Source organism: Salvelinus fontinalis, chromosome 17 (assembly GCF_029448725.1).
Source record: "Salvelinus fontinalis isolate EN_2023a chromosome 17, ASM2944872v1, whole genome shotgun sequence".
NCBI classification, from domain to species: domain Eukaryota; kingdom Metazoa; phylum Chordata; class Actinopteri; order Salmoniformes; family Salmonidae; genus Salvelinus; species Salvelinus fontinalis.
This window is the reverse complement of record NC_074681.1, coordinates 41,797,371-41,817,402: the sequence shown is the minus strand read 5'-3', so window position 1 is coordinate 41,817,402 and position 20,032 is coordinate 41,797,371. Positions and strand designations below refer to the sequence as shown.

The 20,032-nt window shown below is 44.7% G+C and overlaps 1 protein-coding gene across 4 annotated transcripts in view; it reads left to right on the top strand.

Annotated features, from left to right (window-relative positions):
- The window catches only part of LOC129814417 (low-density lipoprotein receptor-related protein 8-like), a 179,444-nt gene that overhangs the window by 123,306 nt on the left and 36,106 nt on the right, over positions 1-20,032 (top strand). For all 4 annotated transcript variants that reach the window (XM_055867526.1, XM_055867527.1, XM_055867525.1 and 1 more), the window contains 3 exons: positions 2,839-3,234; positions 12,435-12,557; positions 12,968-13,090. In XM_055867526.1, coding sequence (XP_055723501.1) covers positions 2,839-3,234; positions 12,435-12,557; positions 12,968-13,090 — 642 coding nt within the window. The remainder of the gene's footprint in view (positions 1-2,838; positions 3,235-12,434; positions 12,558-12,967; positions 13,091-20,032) is intronic.

Below are 20,032 nucleotides of genomic sequence, written 5' to 3'. Positions count from 1 at the left end.
ACATTTGTGGGCAGAACTGAAAAAGCGTGTGCGAACAAGGATGCCTACAAACCTGACTCAGTTACACCAGCTCTGTCAGGAGGAATGGGCCAAAATTCACCCAACTTATTGTGGGAAGATTGTGGAAGGCTACCTGAAACATTTGACCCAAGTTAAACAATTTAAAGGGAGTGCTACCAAATACTAATTGAGTGTATGTAAACTTATGACCCACTGGGAATGTGATGAAAGAAATAAAAGCTGAAATAAATCATTCTCTGTATTATTATTCTAACATTTCACATTCTTAAAATAAAGTGGTGATCCTAACTGACCTAAGACAGGGAATTTTTACAAGGATTAAATGTCAGGAATTGTGAAAAACTGAGTTTAAATGTATTTGGCTAAGGTGTATGTAAACTTCCGACTTCAACTGTAAGCGTCAATATGACAGCAGTCAAAAATAGTCAATTATTGTCAGCTCGTGCTTACATGGTCTGCGTTTTCACGCAATGGCATCAGTTGGATTTCATTTAGCGGTTATCCCTTGTCCTAACAGCCGACAGAAATCTTTGCCACTCTGACTTGCTTGACACACTTCCCACAAGCATGTCGCTTGCAGGTGACACAGATGTCTTGGGTTCTGTTCTTTGTGCATCTGGCCACCTGGCACGGTCTCCTCCTTGGGAGCTGTGCGCAATTTGGCTCGCTCAACGGCTCGCGGGGAATCTTTGCTGCTGCCTTGGCCCTCATATGTCTCTTAAATAGCCCATATGCCAGACTGGGCATGGTGTTGTTGATGCACTGCTTGAACAACACGTGTGCGTTGATAGCAGCCAAGTACACAGCAACGGGAGCGGCGGGAGCCTCCTTTCACAGAGTACAGCCGTGCCATCCAAGTAGGCCATACTAGACTACTTGGATTGGTGGACTGATATAGGGTACATACCACTCTGAGATTATGATCTTCATTCACAATTGGTGATTATATCATTAGGCATCGTTCACTTCCCCTCGCTCAACAACTCATCCATTCTCCCTTTCTCCCCCATCATACTTTACCTCATTTATTTCATCTGTTGTTGTATGTGTGAATTAGTTTCGGTATAGTTTAGGTTCAGTTTCGAGGGCAATTATTAGGGTGATTATCAACTGGCCACTTCCAATGTTGGGAGAAGGAGCAGAGCAGGCCCTACTGTCGGAAGGAGGAGCAGAGCAGGCCCTACTGTCGGGAGGAGGAGCAGAGCAGGATCTACTGTCGGGAGGAAGAGCAGAGCAGGCCCTACTGTCGGGAGGAGGAGCAGAGCAGGATCTACTGTCGGGACGAGGAGCAGAGCAGGCCCTTCTGCCGGGAGGAGGAGCAGAGCAGGCCCTGCTGTCGGGAGGAGGAGCAGAGCAGGCCCTACTGTCGGGAGGAGGAGCAGAGCAGGCCCTACTGTCGGGAGGAGGAACAGAGCAGACCCTACTGTCGGGAGAAGGAGCAGAGCAGGCCCTACTGTCGGGAGGAGGAACAGAGCAGGATCTACTGTCAGGAGAAGGAGCAGAGCAGGCCCTACTGTCAGGAGAAGGAGCAGAGCAGGCCCTACTGTCGGGAGGAGGAGCAGAGCAGGATCTACTGTCGGGAGTAGGAGCAGAGCAGACCCTACTGTCGGGGGGAGGAGGGGCCAACAGTGGAAAACCATTTAAATAATGACATGCCCTCCTAAAACTGGTTATAACTCCAGTTCTGTTTGTGATATTACGCTTCTAACAACGGCGTTGTGTTATATAGACTTATTTAGGAAAAGTCAAGGATGGAAGGGGGCATGACTTTAAAATGGCAGAGTAATAAAATAAATATGTTAATGAGCAGTCAAACTGACTGCTTTTAGCAGTTCTCGTGGTAATGGTTGAGATACAGTTGTGAATGAAAATGTTTTCGATGTGGGATTAACTCAACGTTGAAGCCATGCCTTTAAAAGCTTGGTTAAAAGCAAGATTTAAAAAATGATGTAGGTTAGTGACTTGGAGGTCCCATTTGTTATGGACATTGATACAGTGTGCCATTGAAATAATGTGGAAACAACATTGACTCAACATACTTACAGATGTACCAGTGGGCGGGCACACGCACATACACACAAACACACTCACACACTGTTTAAACTCTGCGGGTGGAAACGAGTCACTAAAATCCTAAATTAAATGTCTCCATTTGACGAATGACATTTTATTCCCTGCTGTATTTTTTCCCCCCTGTCATTTGTCACACAGAACTGAATGCTTAAGACAGCAACCCAGGGTCGTGTTCATTAGGAATGAAACGGGGAACAGGTAAACAAATCGAAGTGAAACAGGGAGGTATTTTCTGACCTTGTTCAATAAGAAAGGCTAATTATCAAATCAAATATTGGGCCCTAGGATGGGCCCTAATGAACATAGCCCAGACCTAAATCCCCTTTAAGAATAAACCCAGGGCGACAGCAGCAGCAGGGAGTAACTCCCTGTAGTCTATATGAATATCAAAGCTCCACTCTCAGTGAGTTTTCTGAGATAAAGAAGTGTGTTCCAAGTGACACCCTATTATGTACTGCACTACTTTTGACGAAGGCCCATAGGGCTCTGGTTAAAAGTAGTGCACTACATAGGGAATAGGGTGTCATTTGGGACATAGCAAGAGACTGTAGGAGTGATGGGATGTCTGTAATTCTCTGACTCTTGAATGTGAGAGAGCGAGAGAATAGAGAGATAGAGATCTACCATGGAGCAGAGGTGTGTGTGTTGGGTATTTCTGTGTTGTTGTGTGTCTTATATCAGCAGTTGATTTTCTCACTCTAGCTGACCTCTCTCTCCCTATCTCCCTCCCCTCTTCTCACCTAGACGCCAAGTCCTGCCCAAAAAGCGAATTCCAGTGTGCCAACCGCAAGTGCCTGGCACCTGTCTACGTGTGCGACGGCGATGACGACTGCGGCGATGGCTCTGACGAACTAAAATGCTCCTCCCGCCACTCGCCAACGACCACCTGCGGCCCGCACGAGTTCCGCTGCAACACCTCAGAGTGCGTGCCTGTCATGTGGAGCTGTGACGGCGACCCAGACTGCCCGGACGGCTCTGACGAGTGGCCGGAGCGCTGTGGGAGTGAAGGGTCGAAATCGCGACGCAGGATGAACTGTACAGTGGAGGAGTTTCGGTGCGCCAACGGGGAGTGTGTGAGGCTGACGTGGAAATGTGATGGGGATCCGGACTGCAAGGATAAATCGGACGAGGCGGATTGTCGTAAGTGAATGGAAATGTTTTTTTCTCTCTGTTCGATACATATTAGGCCTTATTACACTGCATTATTCTTAGCTCTCCTAAGCTCCAGCCTCAGACTTATCCCATATTCACACGAGCATTTCTAAACCATGGGCTAACAGACAAACACAACACGCAACCAATGTGACATTCTATCTATGTAGAGTCCTGCATGGGCATTACATTTAAGCCCAAGTCCTACACACACCCACGACCGACGTTCAAGACCTGTCCGAACTACAGTAACTTCCTCCATCAGTTAGCTGCTTGTCTTTGTCTGTCTCCCGCTCCTCACTGCCCCTGCTCTGCCTGTTTGGGTAACCATAGCAACGGCTACGTTTTGTGCTGCTCCTCGAGCTAAGTGCAGTGTGAACACGCCTGCACATACACATACATGCATACAAAGCAAAACTCATATACAGACATGTGTAATACAATTCAATGGTACCGTAACCTCATTCCCCAGTTTAAACTGTTTCCTCTTCACTATCGAATTGGTACCTTTTCGGTGGCACAACTGGCTAAGACGTTGTCACCCAGGCAGTCACGTATTTACATTTTTATTTATTTATTATTATTATTGCTATTATTATTGGCCCATCTACACTTTTCAGAGGACAAAGGTAACATTATTTTATTTATTTGTGTTTTTTATACATTATTCATACATTTTACATACATGATACTTTTATACACCCTATTACATAACAGAAATATAGTTTGAGGTATACATTAAAAAGTACAGTGCCTTTGGAAAGTATTCAGACCACTTGACTTTTTCCCCATTTTGTTACGTTACAGCCTTACTCTAAAATGTATTAAATACAAAAAAAATCATCAGATCTACACACAGTACCCCATAATGACAAAGCGAAAACAGGTTTTTATACATTTTTGCAAATTTATAAAAAATAAAAAACATAAATACCTTATTTAAGTAAGTGTTCAGACCCTTGGCTATGTGACTCGAAATTGAGCTCAGGTGTATCCTGTTTCCAATGATCATCCTTGAGATGTTTCTACAACTTGATTGGAGTCTGCCTGTGGTAAATTCAATTGATTGGACATGATTTGGAAAGGTGCACACCTGTCTGTATAAGGTCACACAGTTGACAGTGCATGTCAGAGCAAAAACCAAGCCATGAGGTTGAAGGAATTGTCAGTAGAGCTCCGGAACAGGATTGTGTCGAGGCACAGATCTGGGGAAGGGTACAAAACAATTCTGCAGCATTAAAGAACACAGTAGCCTCCATCATTCTTAAATGGAAGAATTTTGGAACCACCAAGACTCTTCCTAGAGCTGGTCGCACGGCCAAACTGCGCAACCGGGGGAGAAGGGCCTTGGTCAGAGAGGTGACCAATAACCCAATGGTCACTGACAGAGCTCTAGAGTTCATCTGTGGAGATGGGAGAACCTTCCAGAAGGACAACCATCTCTGCAGCACTCCACCAATTAGGCCTTTATGGTAGAGTGGCCAGACGGTAGCCCCTCCTCAGTAAAAGGCACATGACAGCCCGGTTTGAGTTTGCCAAAATGCACCTAAAGACTCTCAGACCATGAGAAACAAGATTATCTGGTCTGATGAAACCAAGATTGAACTCTTTGGCCTGAATGCCAAGTGTCACTCGGGAGGAAACTTGGCACCATCCCAGCGGTGAAGCATGGTGGTGGCAACATCATGCTGTGGGGATGTTTTTCAGTGGCAAGGACAGTGGCAAGTCAGGGTTGAGACGAAGATGAACGGAGCAAAGTACAGAGAGATCCTTGATGAAAACTGCTCCAGAGCGCTCAGGACCTCAGACTGGGGGGAAGGTTTACCTTCCAACAGGACAACAACCCTAAGCACACAGCCAAGACAACACAGGAGTGGCTTAGAGACAAGTATCTGAATGTCCTTGAGTGACCCAGCCAGAGCCCAGACTTGAACCCGATCGAACGTCTCTAGTGAGACCTGAAAATAGCTGTGTAGCAACACTCCCCATCCAACTATAACAAAGCTGTAGAGGATCTACAGAGAAGAATGGGAGAAACTCCCCAAATACAGGTGTGACAAGCTTGTAGCGTCATACCCAAGAAGACTCAAGGCTGTAATCACTGCCAAAGGTGCTTCAACAAAGCACTGAGTAAACGGTCTGAATACTTATGTAAATGTGATATTATTTAAAAAAAATAATCATAAATTAGCAAAAATGTCTAAAAATCCGTTTTTGCTTTGTCATTATGGGGGTAATGTGTGTCGATTATTTTAGAATAAGGCAGTAACCTAACAAAATGTGGAAAAAGTCAAGAGGTCTGAATACTTTACGAAGGCACTTTACATGGTATACATGATGCATGGTGTTTTCGGTCTTAACTATTACAGATCATGCCTTTTTCATTCCAGCCCTCAGCTAATCTCAGCCAATCCCACCTATGTCCGCAGACCACCCTCTTTATTACCATGTGCTTTAGATTTTTCAACTGTGCTGTGATGTCTTGCATGAATTATGATTTCTAATGGTATTCACAGATTGTAAATTAAGACGAATATTTTTGCTAAGATTATTATTACATTCGTTTATGGACTATGGTTTTGCAAATCGCCCAACGGTGTTATTTGTAGGGTTTGTTTTAAGTGACTATTGTGATTTTTAAGCCATCGTGACCAGAAACAAGGGGGCAATACCAGATGACTAAATTCTCACAATTACAATAACAGGGGAGGTTCGCAATTTTAGGGGGGGTATGATTTTTGTGCATCTGTAACTTTCTCCCTCATCATTATTAACAATTCATTCAGGATTATCCGTAATCCTGGTAGCATCCAAATGAATGTAGAAGTGTTTAGAAACATATTCTATTCTTATTTACAATAAAAGTGACTCTAAAATGACAAAATACATTATTTACCATTCATTTCTATTGGGCACAAAGTAATATGAAACAACCAAACCAAACAGCAAATGCATCCAACAAGTTTGTAGAGTCACAAGCTTGATGTAATCCTTGTGTACTAGGAATACATTTTTGACTACTTTAATAAACATATAAGTGAATTTGTCCCAGTACTTTTGGTCCCTTAAAATGAGGGGGACTATGCACAAAAAGTTCTGTAATTTCTAAACAGTTTACCCGATATGGATGAAAATACCCTCAAATGAAAGCTGACAGTCTGCACTTTAACCTCATAGTCATCGTATCATTTCACATCTCGTGGCAGAAAGTGTGTTTTGCGTGCGCTACAGACAACTATATCGTTCCCGCTAATGCAGGACTTTAAAAAAAATCATATTTATATTTAACCCAGCTTTTTCAGGGGGTGCTGCAGTACCCTCGGGACCCTTACTTCACGCAGCTATGCCCAGCCTTAGTTGCTAGGCAACCCATTAATGTCCTTGAGCGTTTAAAAGCCCTTGAATAATATTGAGGTCTTGGGTTTGACAAGAAAGCCAGGGCCGGGGAGAACGATCATATCGCTGTGTCTCTGTGGCGCTTTTGGCCCACCACACAATCACTGGCATGTAGCATTATTCGAAGTGACTGGTAACTCACACTTATATATATTATTCACTGTTATGTGGCCCGTGCTTTTGAATAATAATGAGATCTTCAGTTTTGACAAGAAAGACAGAGCTAGGTGTGTCCCATTTGTCCACAGCAAGTTTATTGGTCGCGTACACAGCTCTGCGGATGTTATCGCAGGTGCAGCGAAATGCTTATGTTTCACGCTCCAACAGTGCAGCAATATCTAGCAATACAATAACAATACACACATAATCCAAAAGTAAGTCATGTCAGAACAAGTTCAAGCTACACTGTTGTTATATTATGATGTAGCACACATACCTATTGAGTTACTTGTAGTACATTCAGTAGTAGTACAGTATACTGTATGTGTAAACTGTATTCTCTGTATGTTGCCCATATACAGGAATCCAACGCACAATGCAGTGATTCCCCGAGCTAGATTCTTTTCCAAGCAGGTTGTTAAATCTAGGTCCTGTTCAACCAACCTTTTTAATGAAAGACAAATGAAGATTACAGTTTTTTCCAATTGCTAACACACTAAAATGACAGGTACAGCACAATTATTTAAACTGACACACAGAGAGCAAAACCTCTTCTCAAGTCTCCAAAAGTCTGAACACATTTTCTGCTTTACACACATTTTGCAATTCAAAATGGCACTTTTTAAATACACTGCACACAGTTCTCTGCATAAGACAAAACAATCTGACATAAAGTCACATGTTTGCCGTTTCAAAACACTGCCATTCAAAATGACACTACATGAGCTAATTGTCCAATACATGTGCCACCTGGCCAAACAATGGTTAATTGTTACCACTTCAATCAGGAAGTAAGCACTATGAAAAGACCACAGGTGAGCACCTTTTGTTTTACAACAACAATGGAAGCCGTTGCAGAGAGAGGAAGAGGAAGAGGGAGGGTGAGAATGAGAGGGGGAGGAAGAGTGACAGGTAGGGGTAGAGCTGGTAGAGGAGTTCATGGCCAAAGAAGACAACAACTTTCAAATGAAATCAGAGCAACATTAGTTGATCATGTCATCAACCATGGGCTGACAATGCGAGAGGCTGGACAGAGAGTGCAGCCCAACTTTAGCCGTTTTACTGTCGCCTGTGTCATCCGGACATTTAGACTGGAGTACAGGTATGTAACCAACATTTCTTTCACACTATGTAGTACACTCCATGTCATCAGTTGGGTGACACCTGTTTACTTCATGAATGGCTAATGTCATACACTAACTGCACAAATGTCCTGTAGAATTTACTCTACTGTGGGGGAAATATCTTTAGGCTGCATTGTCCATTGTCCCTATATTTTTGTTTTTTTGTTTTTCTAAAGGACTGAGAGACGCAACCATGGTGGAAGAAGGGGCCAAATGTTCACCGGGGTACAGGAAGCTGCTATTGTAAACTTGGTTTTGGAAAATAATGAAATCAGATTACGAGAAATTCAAAGCCACATCATCCAAGACAACCCCATATTCAACAACATTCAACGAGTCAGTCTGTCCACATTGGCTCGTAATTCTCAAGCGAAACCAAATCAGAATGAAACAACTTTACAAGGTGCCGTTTGAGAGAAACTCTCAAAGAAACAACGAGGTCAGACGAGCACATGTGGATGTAAGTACAATATTGACTGCAGTACACTACACACAACATTGTTTCCCAGTGTACTGGATAACACCATATTGACTGCTTTTGTTCTTTGTTTTCAGGGAGTACTGGAAATGGATGCTCATGCAATCCCACATGAGTTCATCTTTATAGATGAGGCTGGGTTCAACCTAGCAAAGACCAGAAGAAGTGGGAGAAACGTCATTGGCCACAGAGCCATTATAGATGTTCCTGGCCAACGTGGTGGGAACATCACAATGTGCGCTGCCATCTCCAATACGCATGGTGTCCTCCACCGGTCATGCCAACCTTGGACCATACAACACAGCCCATATTCTCACATTTCTGGACAGACTCTACAACATTCTCATACCACCAGAGCGTATGAATGATGCAGACCATCAAAGAACCTGGTACTGTCACGATTGTCTTCTTGTGAGAGATTGGACCAAGGCGCAGCGTGTGCAAAATACATCTTCTTTATTTTAAGAAGAGAGAAAAACAAACAAGAAACGAACAACTAATCACGAACTAACAAAATAACAAAACTGCCGACCGTGAAGCTAATAATACAGACAGTGCTGACACAAACACTACACATTGACAATTACCCACAAACAGCTAAAGCCTATGGCTGCCTTAAATATGGCTCCCAATCAGAGACAACAATAACCAGCTGTCTCTGATTGAGAACCAATTCAGGCAACCATAGACTTTCCTAGACACCTACACTGAACACTAACCCATCTACTCTACTTAACCCCCTAAACCATACAACACCCTAGACAATACAAAAACACACAAAGACAACCCACCCCAACTCACGCCCTGACCAACTAAATAAATAAAAGAAAAAGGAACAATAGGTCAGGAACGTGACAGGTACGTTGTAGTATGGGACAACGTGAGCTTTCATCGTGCAGAACCCAGTCCAAAACTGGTTTGCTGACCACCCACCATTTCTCGTGCAATACCTCCCACCATACTCACCATTTCTGAACCCCATAGAAGAGTTATTTTCGGCGGTGGAAGGTATACGACCGGCAGCCCTTTGTGCGCATGCCTCTTGTGCAGGCTATGGAAGAGGCATGTGATGAGATTGATGTGGGTGCGATTCAGGGATGGATAAGGCACTCAAGGCGCTTCTTCCCTCGATGTCTGGCAAGGGAAGATATTGCCTGTGATGTGGACGAGGCGTTGTGGCCAGACCCAGCTGTGATGTGGACGAGGCGTTGTGGCCAGACCCAGCTGTGAGACGAGGCGTTGTGGCCAGACCCAGCTGTGAGACGAGGCGTTGTGGCCAGACCCAGCTGTGCGTCAAGATGCTGCCTAATTATTTTTCTTGCCTCTTTTTTTCTATATACACTGCTCAAAAAATTAAAGGGAACACTTAAACAACATAATGTAACTCCAAGTCAATCACACTTCTGTGAAATCAAACTGTCCACTTAGGAAGCAACACTGATTGACAATAAATTTCACATGCTGTTGTGCAAATGGAATAGACAAAAGGTGGAAATTATAAGCAATTAGCAAGACACCCCCCAAAAAAGGAGTGATTCTGCAGGTGGTGATCACAGACCACTTCTCAGTTCCTATGCTTCCTGGCTGGTGTTTTGGTCACTTTTGAATGCTGGCGGTGCTCTCACTCTAGTGGTAGCATGAGACGGAGTCTACAACCCACACAAGTGGCTCAGGTAGTGCAGTTCATCCAGGACGGCACATCAATGCGAGCTGTGGCAAAAAGGTTTGCTGTGTCTGTCAGCGTAGTGTCCAGAGCATGGAGGCGCTACCAGGAGACAGGCCAGTACATCAGGAGACGTGGAGGAGGCCGTAGGAGGGCAACAACCCAGCAGCAGGACCGCTACCTCCGCCTTTGTGCAAGGAGGTGCACTGCCAGAGCCCTGAAAAATGACCTCCAGCAGGCCACAAATGTGCATGTGTCTGCTCAAACGGTCAGAAACAGACTCCATGAGGGTGGTATGAGGGCCCGACGTCCACAGGTGGGGGTTGTGCTTACAGCCCAACACCGTGCAGGACGTTTGGCATTTGCCAGAGAACACCAAGATTGGCAAATTCGCCACTGGCGCCTTGTGCTCTTCACAGATGAAAGCAGGTTCACACTGAGCACATGAGCACATGTGACAGACGTGACAGAGTCTGGAGACGCCATGGAGAACGTTCTGCTGCCTGCAACATCCTCCAGCATGACCGGTTTGGCGATGGGTCAGTCATGGTGTGGGGTGGCATTTCTTTGTGGGGCCGCACAGCCCTCCATGTGCTCGCCAGAGGTAGCCTGACTGCCAATAGGTACCGAGATGAGATCCTCAGACCCCTTGTGAGACCATATGCTGACACATGCACATTTGTGGCCTGCTGGAGGTCATTTTGCAGGGCTCTGGCAGTGCACCTCCTTGCACAAAGGCGGAGGTAGCGGTCCTGCTGCTGGGTTGTTGCCCTCCTACGGCCTCCTCCACGTCTCCTGATGTACTGGCCTGTCTCCTGGTAGCGCCTCCATGCTCTGGACACTACGCTGACAGACACAGCAAACCTTTTTGCCACAGCTCGCATTGATGTGCCATCCTGGATGAACTGCACTACCTGAGCCACTTGTGTGGGTTGTAGACTCCGTCTCATGCTACCACTAGAGTGAAAGCACCGCCAGCATTCAAAAGTGACCAAAACATCAGCCAGGAAGCATAGGAACTGAGAAGTGGTCTGTGGTCACCACCTGCAGAATCACTCCTTTTTTGGGGGTGTCTTGCTAATTGCCTATAATTTCCACCTTTTGTCTATTCCATTTGCACAACAGCATGTGAAATTTATTGTCAATCAGTGTTGCTTCCTAAGTGGACAGTTTGATTTCACAGAAGTGTGATTGACTTGGAGTTACATTGTGTTGTTTAAGTGTTCCCTTTATTTTTTTGAGCAGTGTATTTTTTCTACACATTTGTTCTGCAATTTTCTTTTTCAGTTTACTGTTTTTTTGTGGGAATATTTTTGTTCAGTCCAATGTAAATATATCTGCTGTGCATATGTTGCACTGACTTGTTTTGTAAAAAATAAAAAATAAAATGTTTCAACAGCATGTGTGTGTATCTGCAAATATTTCTGTGCATCTGAAGAATTTTCTACAATTTGAACTATTTTAGTTTTATGGCAAAGCATACTAAAGATGAGAGTGCTTTTCATTATGCCCAACAGTGTGTAGTTGGTAAAACAAAAATCTGGTAATATGAATGAAGTGTGTGCCATTTCGTGCAAACGTTTCATTTTGATAATGCTATGTGTAGTTTTGGTTGCAGTGCTTCATTTTGCAGGATATGACATATTTTGCAGTTTGGGTGTGTGGTTTTGTGTTTAGTATTTTGATAAAACCAGCCTAGTTTGCAAAATTGTGTTTTAGCAATTGGGAAAAACTGTAAACAATGGTAGGAGAAAAACAGCCACCCACAACTTGCAAACCCCCTCTGAGCTATCAGATTCTACTGTTGGTACAGTATCTACAGTATGATTAAATAATGTGGAGAGGCATTCCCAGCCGCAGTCTTGCCTGTGTATGAGAGTGTGTTTTCGTGTTGGCGCAGCACTAGATTAGTGGGCCTTAATCAGATCCCACCGCTGCTGAATTTACATGAACGTCATATAGCAGACGCTCTTATCCAGGGCGACTTACAGTAGTAGTGAGTGCATAGATTTTCATAATGAATATAAATGAATATAGGGGAAACTGTATATTGTTTATAGATCTCCTGCTCTTTTTACCTGTAGTCTAGTTTCAATGCTCATTATTATCCAACTCTCTCTCCATCCTGTGTGTGTGTGTGTGTGTGCGTGTGTGTGTGTGTGTGTGTGTGTGTGTCCGTGTCCGTGTGTGTGTGTGTGTATCTGTGGGTATGTCCGTGTGTGTGGGTATGTCCGTGTGTATTTGTATGTCCGTGTGTGTATGGATATGTCCTTGTGTGTGGGTTTGTCTGTGTGTGTGTATGGATATGTCCGTGTGGGTATGTGTGTGGGTATGTCTGTCTGTGTGGGAGTATGTGTGTGTGCTATAGCTCTGCTGACGTGCCGCCCAGATGAATTCCAGTGTGGCGACGGCTCCTGTATACACGGCACCAAGCAGTGTAACAAGGTCCACGACTGTCCTGACCAGAGTGACGAGTCAGGCTGTGTCAACGGTAGGAAGGCAGTTTCATGTCTGGGCTAGGGAATTAATGGCGACTGGGGGGGGTGGACTCGGCTCCACTCTGGCCATTCTACTCTGGCCTCCATCTCGGGGCAGGATATCGGTCACATGTCTGTCTGTGGCTGGCTGGATGGATGACTGAATGTCTAGCTGGCTGGGTGGATGACTGGATAGCTGGCTGGCTGTGTGTGGCTGGTTGGCTGGCTGGCTATTTATGTATCTGGCTGGCTGGATGCTTGTGTCTGTCTGGCTGTTTGGCCAACTTCCTGGCTGGATGTATGTCTGGCTGACTTTTTGTCTGTCTCTCTGTCTGTCTGTGCCTGTCTGACTGCTTCTCTGTGTATGTCTTCCTGGCTACCTGTCTGTAGCAAAACGATTTCCCTGTCTCTCTTCCTGCAACAGCCACTAAGTGTGAGGGCCCCCTGAAGTTCCTGTGTAAGAACGGAGAGTGTATCGACAGCGCTAAGGTGTGTGACAACGTCAAGGACTGCAAGGACCGCTCCGATGAGCCCAAGAAGGAGTGTGGTAAGGACACGTGCACACACACACACACGGGCACACACACACACACGGGCACACACACATTGTAAATACGTTGTTTGAATCCACAAATCACATTACAGTCAAAGGATTCAAACACCTTAAAGAGGTTTATTTTGTCTTATTATGCCTCTAATTCTTTTTTAAAAAGTTTCTTTGACAGTACATGTACCTTTTTGTACGTACAGCAAGGCTGACACAGAGCAGTACCTGGCTAGCTGCTTTGTTATATGCAGGCCTGTAATCTGAAGGCCATGTACTGTTAGCCTATGTACATGGACTGCTAAATATCATTACCATAAGTTTGCACTCATATCCAAAGCTGTTCAGGCATGACACAAGGGGCTGGTATTTCAGTCTGTTCAAAGTAAGATCTTTTTTTTGTGTTTTTTTTTAAACACACTGAGAGAGTCCTCTTCAAAGGGATTATGGTCACTTTACATCCAATCCCTGCTCACTAGCCACTTGCCAATCACCCATGGTTCCTCATGGTCTCAACCTATCGTGTAGTAGATGACCGGAGTGATCTGTGAACAGTGGGTGTGTGTGTGTGTGTGTGTGTGTGTACGCGTTTGTGTGCATGTGTGTGTGAGAGAGGTAAAGAAACTGTGTCTGTCTTCTGTCCCTTCCTTTTGTAATGCTCCCTGTATCTCACCTCTCTCTGGGTAAAGACAAAATACAGGTACCTCGTGGTGTAGCGCCTGGCCTAATTGTGCCTCGTGGTGTAGGCCCTGACCTAATTGTTAATTTCCCTGATTGTTGTAGGGTTTACAGACAGTGAGACAGACCGTTTGTCCCAAATGACACCCTATTCTCTACTGTAAATAGTGCACTGCTTTTGACCAAGGATTATTTTGTCTTATTATGCCTCTAATTCTTTTTTTTTTTTAAGTTTCCTTTTTTAATTATTAGTAATTATTCTCCTCTTTGACTGTGCTTTTTTGGCTTCAATTGCATTTCTTCCTTTAACTTATTTGCCATGCTTGCTCTCCCAAAGTTGTTGAATTGTTGTGCTTAGTAATTGTGCTTGGGGTTTGGGCAGTATCTAGTTTTTCATACCGTCATACTGTTTCTGTACTATACCAGGGTATACGGTGTTACCGGAAGTACACACTAGGGCCGCTATTTATTTTGGAAATAATGACGTATTATAATTGTTATTTTGTATTTCTTGGGGGGGGGGGGGGACAAAACCATTCAGGCAACAGGGACCTTGATACAGGAGGGGATTGAATGTCTCTGCTGTAGTCAAGAAGCTTGATCTTGACATCGAGCTACTTAGCTAGCAAGTTAGCAAATCAAATGCATAGCTGGAGCCCTGAGCTGGATATAATTCATTTGACACATCTTAAGATTTATTATAGTTATACTTAACTTCTCGTTAGTTATAAGCAGTGGCGTAGCACGCACCCCTGTTTTTTAAACGGTATTGACGGTATTGTATTTTGATATACCCCGGCATACGGTATAAACGGTATATCGACCCAAGCCTAGTTCGTGCTAGCAAGGTTCATCCTCCTGGCAGAGGCAACCAGGTTTTTCTAAAAATGTCCTTGTACTGGGTAAAGTCCATGATGCCGTTGACCTTAACAAAGGGCCCCAGGACCAGTGGAAACAAAACAGCTCAATAACATCAAAGATCCGCCACCCTATTTTACAGTACGTATGGGGTTCTTTTCTGCTTGTGCATTCTCGTTTCGGTGCCAAACCCAACACTGGTGTGTGTGGCCAGTACGGCATCGGTAAATTAAAGTAGGTTCCTCTGGAAATGTTTTTCATGTGGGTGTCGAAGGAGAGAGAGGTTAGAGTCGAGTGGAAGACCGCGCCGTCTATATTTAACAACGGGGTTGTTAAATAATAATAGTTTAGGTTTTGTATGAATTTAGGTTCTGTAAGTTTAATATTTGTGTGACGTCACCGGGTTTCATTGACAGATATAGTTGAGTATCATCAGCATAAGAATGAAAGTTGATTTTGTTTTTGTAAATTACATCTCCTAGGGGTGTGCAATGACAACAATAACGGTCCCTAAACCGACCCTTCAGGTACGCCGAATCTGACACTGGTTATGGGCGAGGATTCATTATCTAAGTGCACAGTCTGTCTGACAGATAGGAGCGAAACCAAGAGTGCGCCTGACCTTGAAGAGCAACATTTGTCTCTAGGCGCCTGATGAGAATGTGATAGTCGATAGTATCAAACGCGGAGCTTAAACTGAGAAGCATTAGTGTCGTGGTAATAAGTAATAACAAGTAATAAGGCATTAGTGACTTTTATACGGGTGGTGAGGTCAAAACCAGACCGATAGGATTCATAGATCGAATTTGGAAAATCTGTAAATTGCTGTGCCACAGATTTTTCACGGACTACACACCTCCAAATCCCTGGAGACAGGGGAGAGAGGAAGGGGAGGTAGAGGGGGAAGGGGAGGTTGTGGTGGAAGGGGAGGTACAGAGGACGGGGAGGTAGAGGGGGAAGGGGAGGTAGAGTGGGAAGGGGAGGTAGAGGGGGAAGGGGATGTTGTGGTGGAAGGGGAGGTACAGAGGACGGGGAGGTAGAAGGGGAAGGGGAGGTAGAGTGGGAAGGGGAGGTAGAGGGGGAAGGGGATGTTGAGGGGAAGGGGAGGTAGAGGGGGAAGAGGAGGTAGAGGGGAAGGGGAGGTACAGGGGACGGGGAGGTACAGGGGTGGTGTAAGGGTGAGATTAAAGAAGTGAGAAGAGGGTGGAGAGAACATAAGAGAGGGAAGGGCAAAGGAAGGGCAAGGAAGGAGAAAGTATGAAACCGAAACAGAAATCCCAAAGGGAGCTCCTCTCCCTTCTCTCGTTCTCTCTCTTTTTTCTGTCTCTCCATCTGTCTCGTCTCTTTTTAACTCCTTTTCTCTCTTCCTTTTTTTTCTCTTCCCTTCCTCCCCCTCTCCCTTTCTCCATCTCTCCCCCTCTCCTGCCCCCATCTCTCTCTTTCTCTGCCCCTCCCCCTCTCTTCTCCTTTTCTCTCTCTCCTTCCCTCCCTCTCTGTCTCTCCGACTCAGGGTCTCATCAGGCTTTATTGCAGCTCATTAAAAGCGTGTCCACAGACACCTAGCTCATCCCTCTGCTCGCTCAACCCTTCACTTGCAAGATGTTCCCCTTAAAGCGGAGCAGCAAACACACTCATGTTTATACATCATACGGTAGACACACCAGGACACAGATGCCGTAAACCACACACATGCACAGCACGCACACACCTATATACTCACACAAACATTTATACACAGACACAACACACACGCACACAAATGTATAAGCGTATTTATAAGCACACATACACAAACACACACACAGCGGCCAGGATAATGGGCCCCAATTTACTCCAATTTACTCCCCTCAACCTTAACGCTGCAAAAATAAACCGGAGTGTATTTCTCGGTGCGCTCAGGCGTATATTTTTATGTATTTGATATTTTACCGTTCCATTAGAAATAAAAGCCTATTAGCACAAGTATTGATTGAATGCTGTATCACGATGCAGCCTTTCTCATTTGAACACAGGCAGATGCTGCTTCTGTCCCCGGATGAGCTTATGAGGAGCGCCGATGCATTAGAGGTTGAAAAGAGAGATGGAAAAGGAGAGAGGGGGGAGGGAGATAAAAAGGGATAGAGAGAGAGGGAGAGAAAGTGTGTTCGCACGTGTGTGTGTGTGTGTGTGTGTGTGTGTGTGTGTGTGTGTGTGTGTGTGTGTGTGTGTGTGTGTGTGTGTGTGTGTGTGTGTGTGTGTGTGTGTGTGTGTGTGTGTGTGTGTGTGTGTGAGCACATACAGGTAACTGCCAAAATAACGGAAACACTTGAGTAAATGAGGGATATAAAGTGTATTGGAAGCAAACAGGTGTGATTCCTAAGTTAATTAACATACCATTATGTTGGGCAGGCCATTATTTTGGCTACCATGGCTTTGCCCCATAGGATGACCCGTGTGGCTCAGTTGGTAGAGCATGGCGCTTGCAATGACAGGGTTGTGGGTTCAATTCCCACGGGGGGACCAGGGTTCAATTCCCATGGGGGGGACCAGGATGAATATGTATGAACTTTCCAATTTGTAAGTCGCTCTGGATAAGAGCGTCTGCTAAATGACTTAAATGTAAATGTAAATGACAATTCCCCCATCCACAGGGCACGAGTGGTCACTGAATGGTTTGATGAGCATGAAAATGATGTAAGCCATATGCTCAGTCGATCTAAACCCAGCTGAACACTTATGAGAGATTCTAGAGCGGTGCTGGAGACAGTGTTTTCCACCACCATCAACAAATCAACAAATTATGGTAGTTCTCGCTGAAGAATGGTGTCACATCCGTCCAATAGAGTTCCAGACACTTGTAGAATTTATGCCAAGGTACATTGGAGCTGTTCTGGATCGTGGTGTCCCAACACCTTATTAAGACACGTTGTCTTGGTGTTTCTGTCATTTGAGCAGTTACCTGTGTGTGTGTGCGTGTGTGTGTATGTGACAGGAAGGTCCTTTGAGGCTACTTGAGTGTGAAAACTGTGGCAGCTTTCCAAACCAGCTCTCATGAATAGAGAGGAATGATTTAGAGGTCACCTGCCAAATTGAACACCTTTCACACACACTAGGTGGAGACTGGCTTCTCACAAATTGATTGTGATGCATCTTTCTTCTTTTCCTTAAGCTAGCCCAGGGCCTCCCAAACGTTTTTGGCCCACAACCCCATTTTGATATCTGAAAATTCTCGTGACCCCAAACATATGAAAAAGAAAGAATGTAATGAGATGATCGACAGTGTGCACCTCATCTCTGCTGTCACATCCAACCTGGATCGATATTTGGTTTTAATGCAGACGAGAGCACTGAATCCAGGTTCACATAGATTGCGGCAGGGTAGCCTAGGGGCGGCAGGGTAGCCTAGTGGTTAGAGCGTTGGACTAGTAACCGAAAGGTTGAAAGTTCAAATCCCCGAGCTGACAAGGTACAAATCTGTCGTTCTGCCCCTGAACAGGCAGTTAACCCACTGTTCCTAGGCCGTCACTGAAAATAAGAATTTGTTCTTAACTGACTTGCCTAGTTAAATAAAGGAAAAAATAAAAAAAATAAAAAAGATATGAGTCGGCAAAGGGTAGCCTACCATGAGTTTCATGGTGCTTTCAAAACAACTGAGAACGAGGTCAACTCATGACATCAGTGATCTTTAGGTTCGGAAAGTCGGAGCTCTAGAAAGGGGCCTGAGTTCCCGAGTTGGAGTTACGAGTTGGATGACCGTTCAAAGTGATTTTTCCCAGACGTCTGAGATTTACGATTTCCCAGTTCTGAGTTCCCAGTTCTGAGTTCCCAGTTCTGAGTTCCCAGTTGTTTTGAACGCGGCATTAATGCTCATAGGGAGACGGCGGGGTATTCCCTTTGAGTCAGGAACCAAAACTCCTCTGTAGTGACCCATGAATGCGTTGTCATTCGGTCACGACAGCCCGATCAGCTGTTTGATTCCACTTACTGGCATGTCAACTGATCCAGAATCACAGTCAAACGGATTGGGAAGTAGGTCCATCCCAAAGTGCTCTTCCAAGCGTTGGAGGTGAGCAGACCACTCGTGTGGGACACTTACTGATGCTGTTTTCTGTTATTTTCTTTCCTTTACACAGAAAGTCAACCAGATCTTTTTATTTATTAATTTTTTACAACAGTTCCTCTCTCAATGCAACAAATATTTCCAACACTCCCCCTCGATAACCACCAAGGCTGTGTGAAATAGAACATCATCATGCTCTGGTCTCATATCTCCACATAGTATTGCAAACAGGCGTGTGCGCAGTGGATGTAGTTAGATGTAGTATACAATCGAAGTTACCTGCTGCAGTATCTCTGAGTTCTGTGCTCAGCTCTTTTGCCGCCAATTGCTCTCGGGGTATCATACAGTGCGGTCCATATGGCAGAGGGAGACTCATTCATAACTAGAGTGCAGAGGCCTGCTCGCCGTCCTGTGATAGATGGAGCCCCATCTGTGAAAAAGCCCACCATTCGATCCCGTATGGAATCTGTTTATTGTCAACGTAGCCACGCAGCACACTGATCCGAACTGTGCCGTTTCATGCTCGGGAATCTTGAGACAGAACAATATGTCCTCGTGAAAAGCATCCCCCGACATGTATAGCGGAAAAAAAGTCAAATGCAAGGACATTTAGGCCCTCACCATTTAGAGAGCATAAGCTGGGGAGGTTTTTGAGTCATTCAGTCAGAGTTTCCTCTTGATTGCTAGCAATAGCGTCAATTCTTTGTTTAAACAGTGTTATCTGACTATGGTACTGATCTGAGTTTCTGTGCTTTTGCGTTTCCCGCACATTGTCTTCACCATATTAATTGTGGCTGGTAATATCAAAGTCTCTGCAATATTGTGTTGTTTCATAGCGTAGCCATTCACCGTGGGACGATCAAATGCGGCCTTTTCCCATGATCTAAGGTGGCTCTGTGGTTGAATTGTGTCTTTTAGATTTGAATCATTTTCATTTAGATCTTTAAGGTTAACCAAATTACAATGATTTTGAGATACAAGTACGATATTATGATACAATATACATATACAAAAGTATGTGGTTTGATCGGTGTGGAAGAACTTGACTGGCCTGCGCAGAGCCCTGACCTCAACCCCATCGAACACCTTTGGGGTGAATTGGAACGCCGACTGCGAGCCGGGCCTAATAACCCATCATCAGTGCCCGACCTCACTAATGCTGTTGTGGCTGAATGGAAGCAAGACCCCTCAGCAATGTTCCAACATCTAGTGGAAAACCTTCCCAGATGAGTGGAGGCTGTTATAGCAGCAAAAGGGGACCAACTCCATATTAATGCCCATGATTTTGGAATGAGATGTTCTTAGTCCACATACTTTTGGTCATGTAGTGTATCTACTGTATATGTTTTTATATATATATATTTATTTCT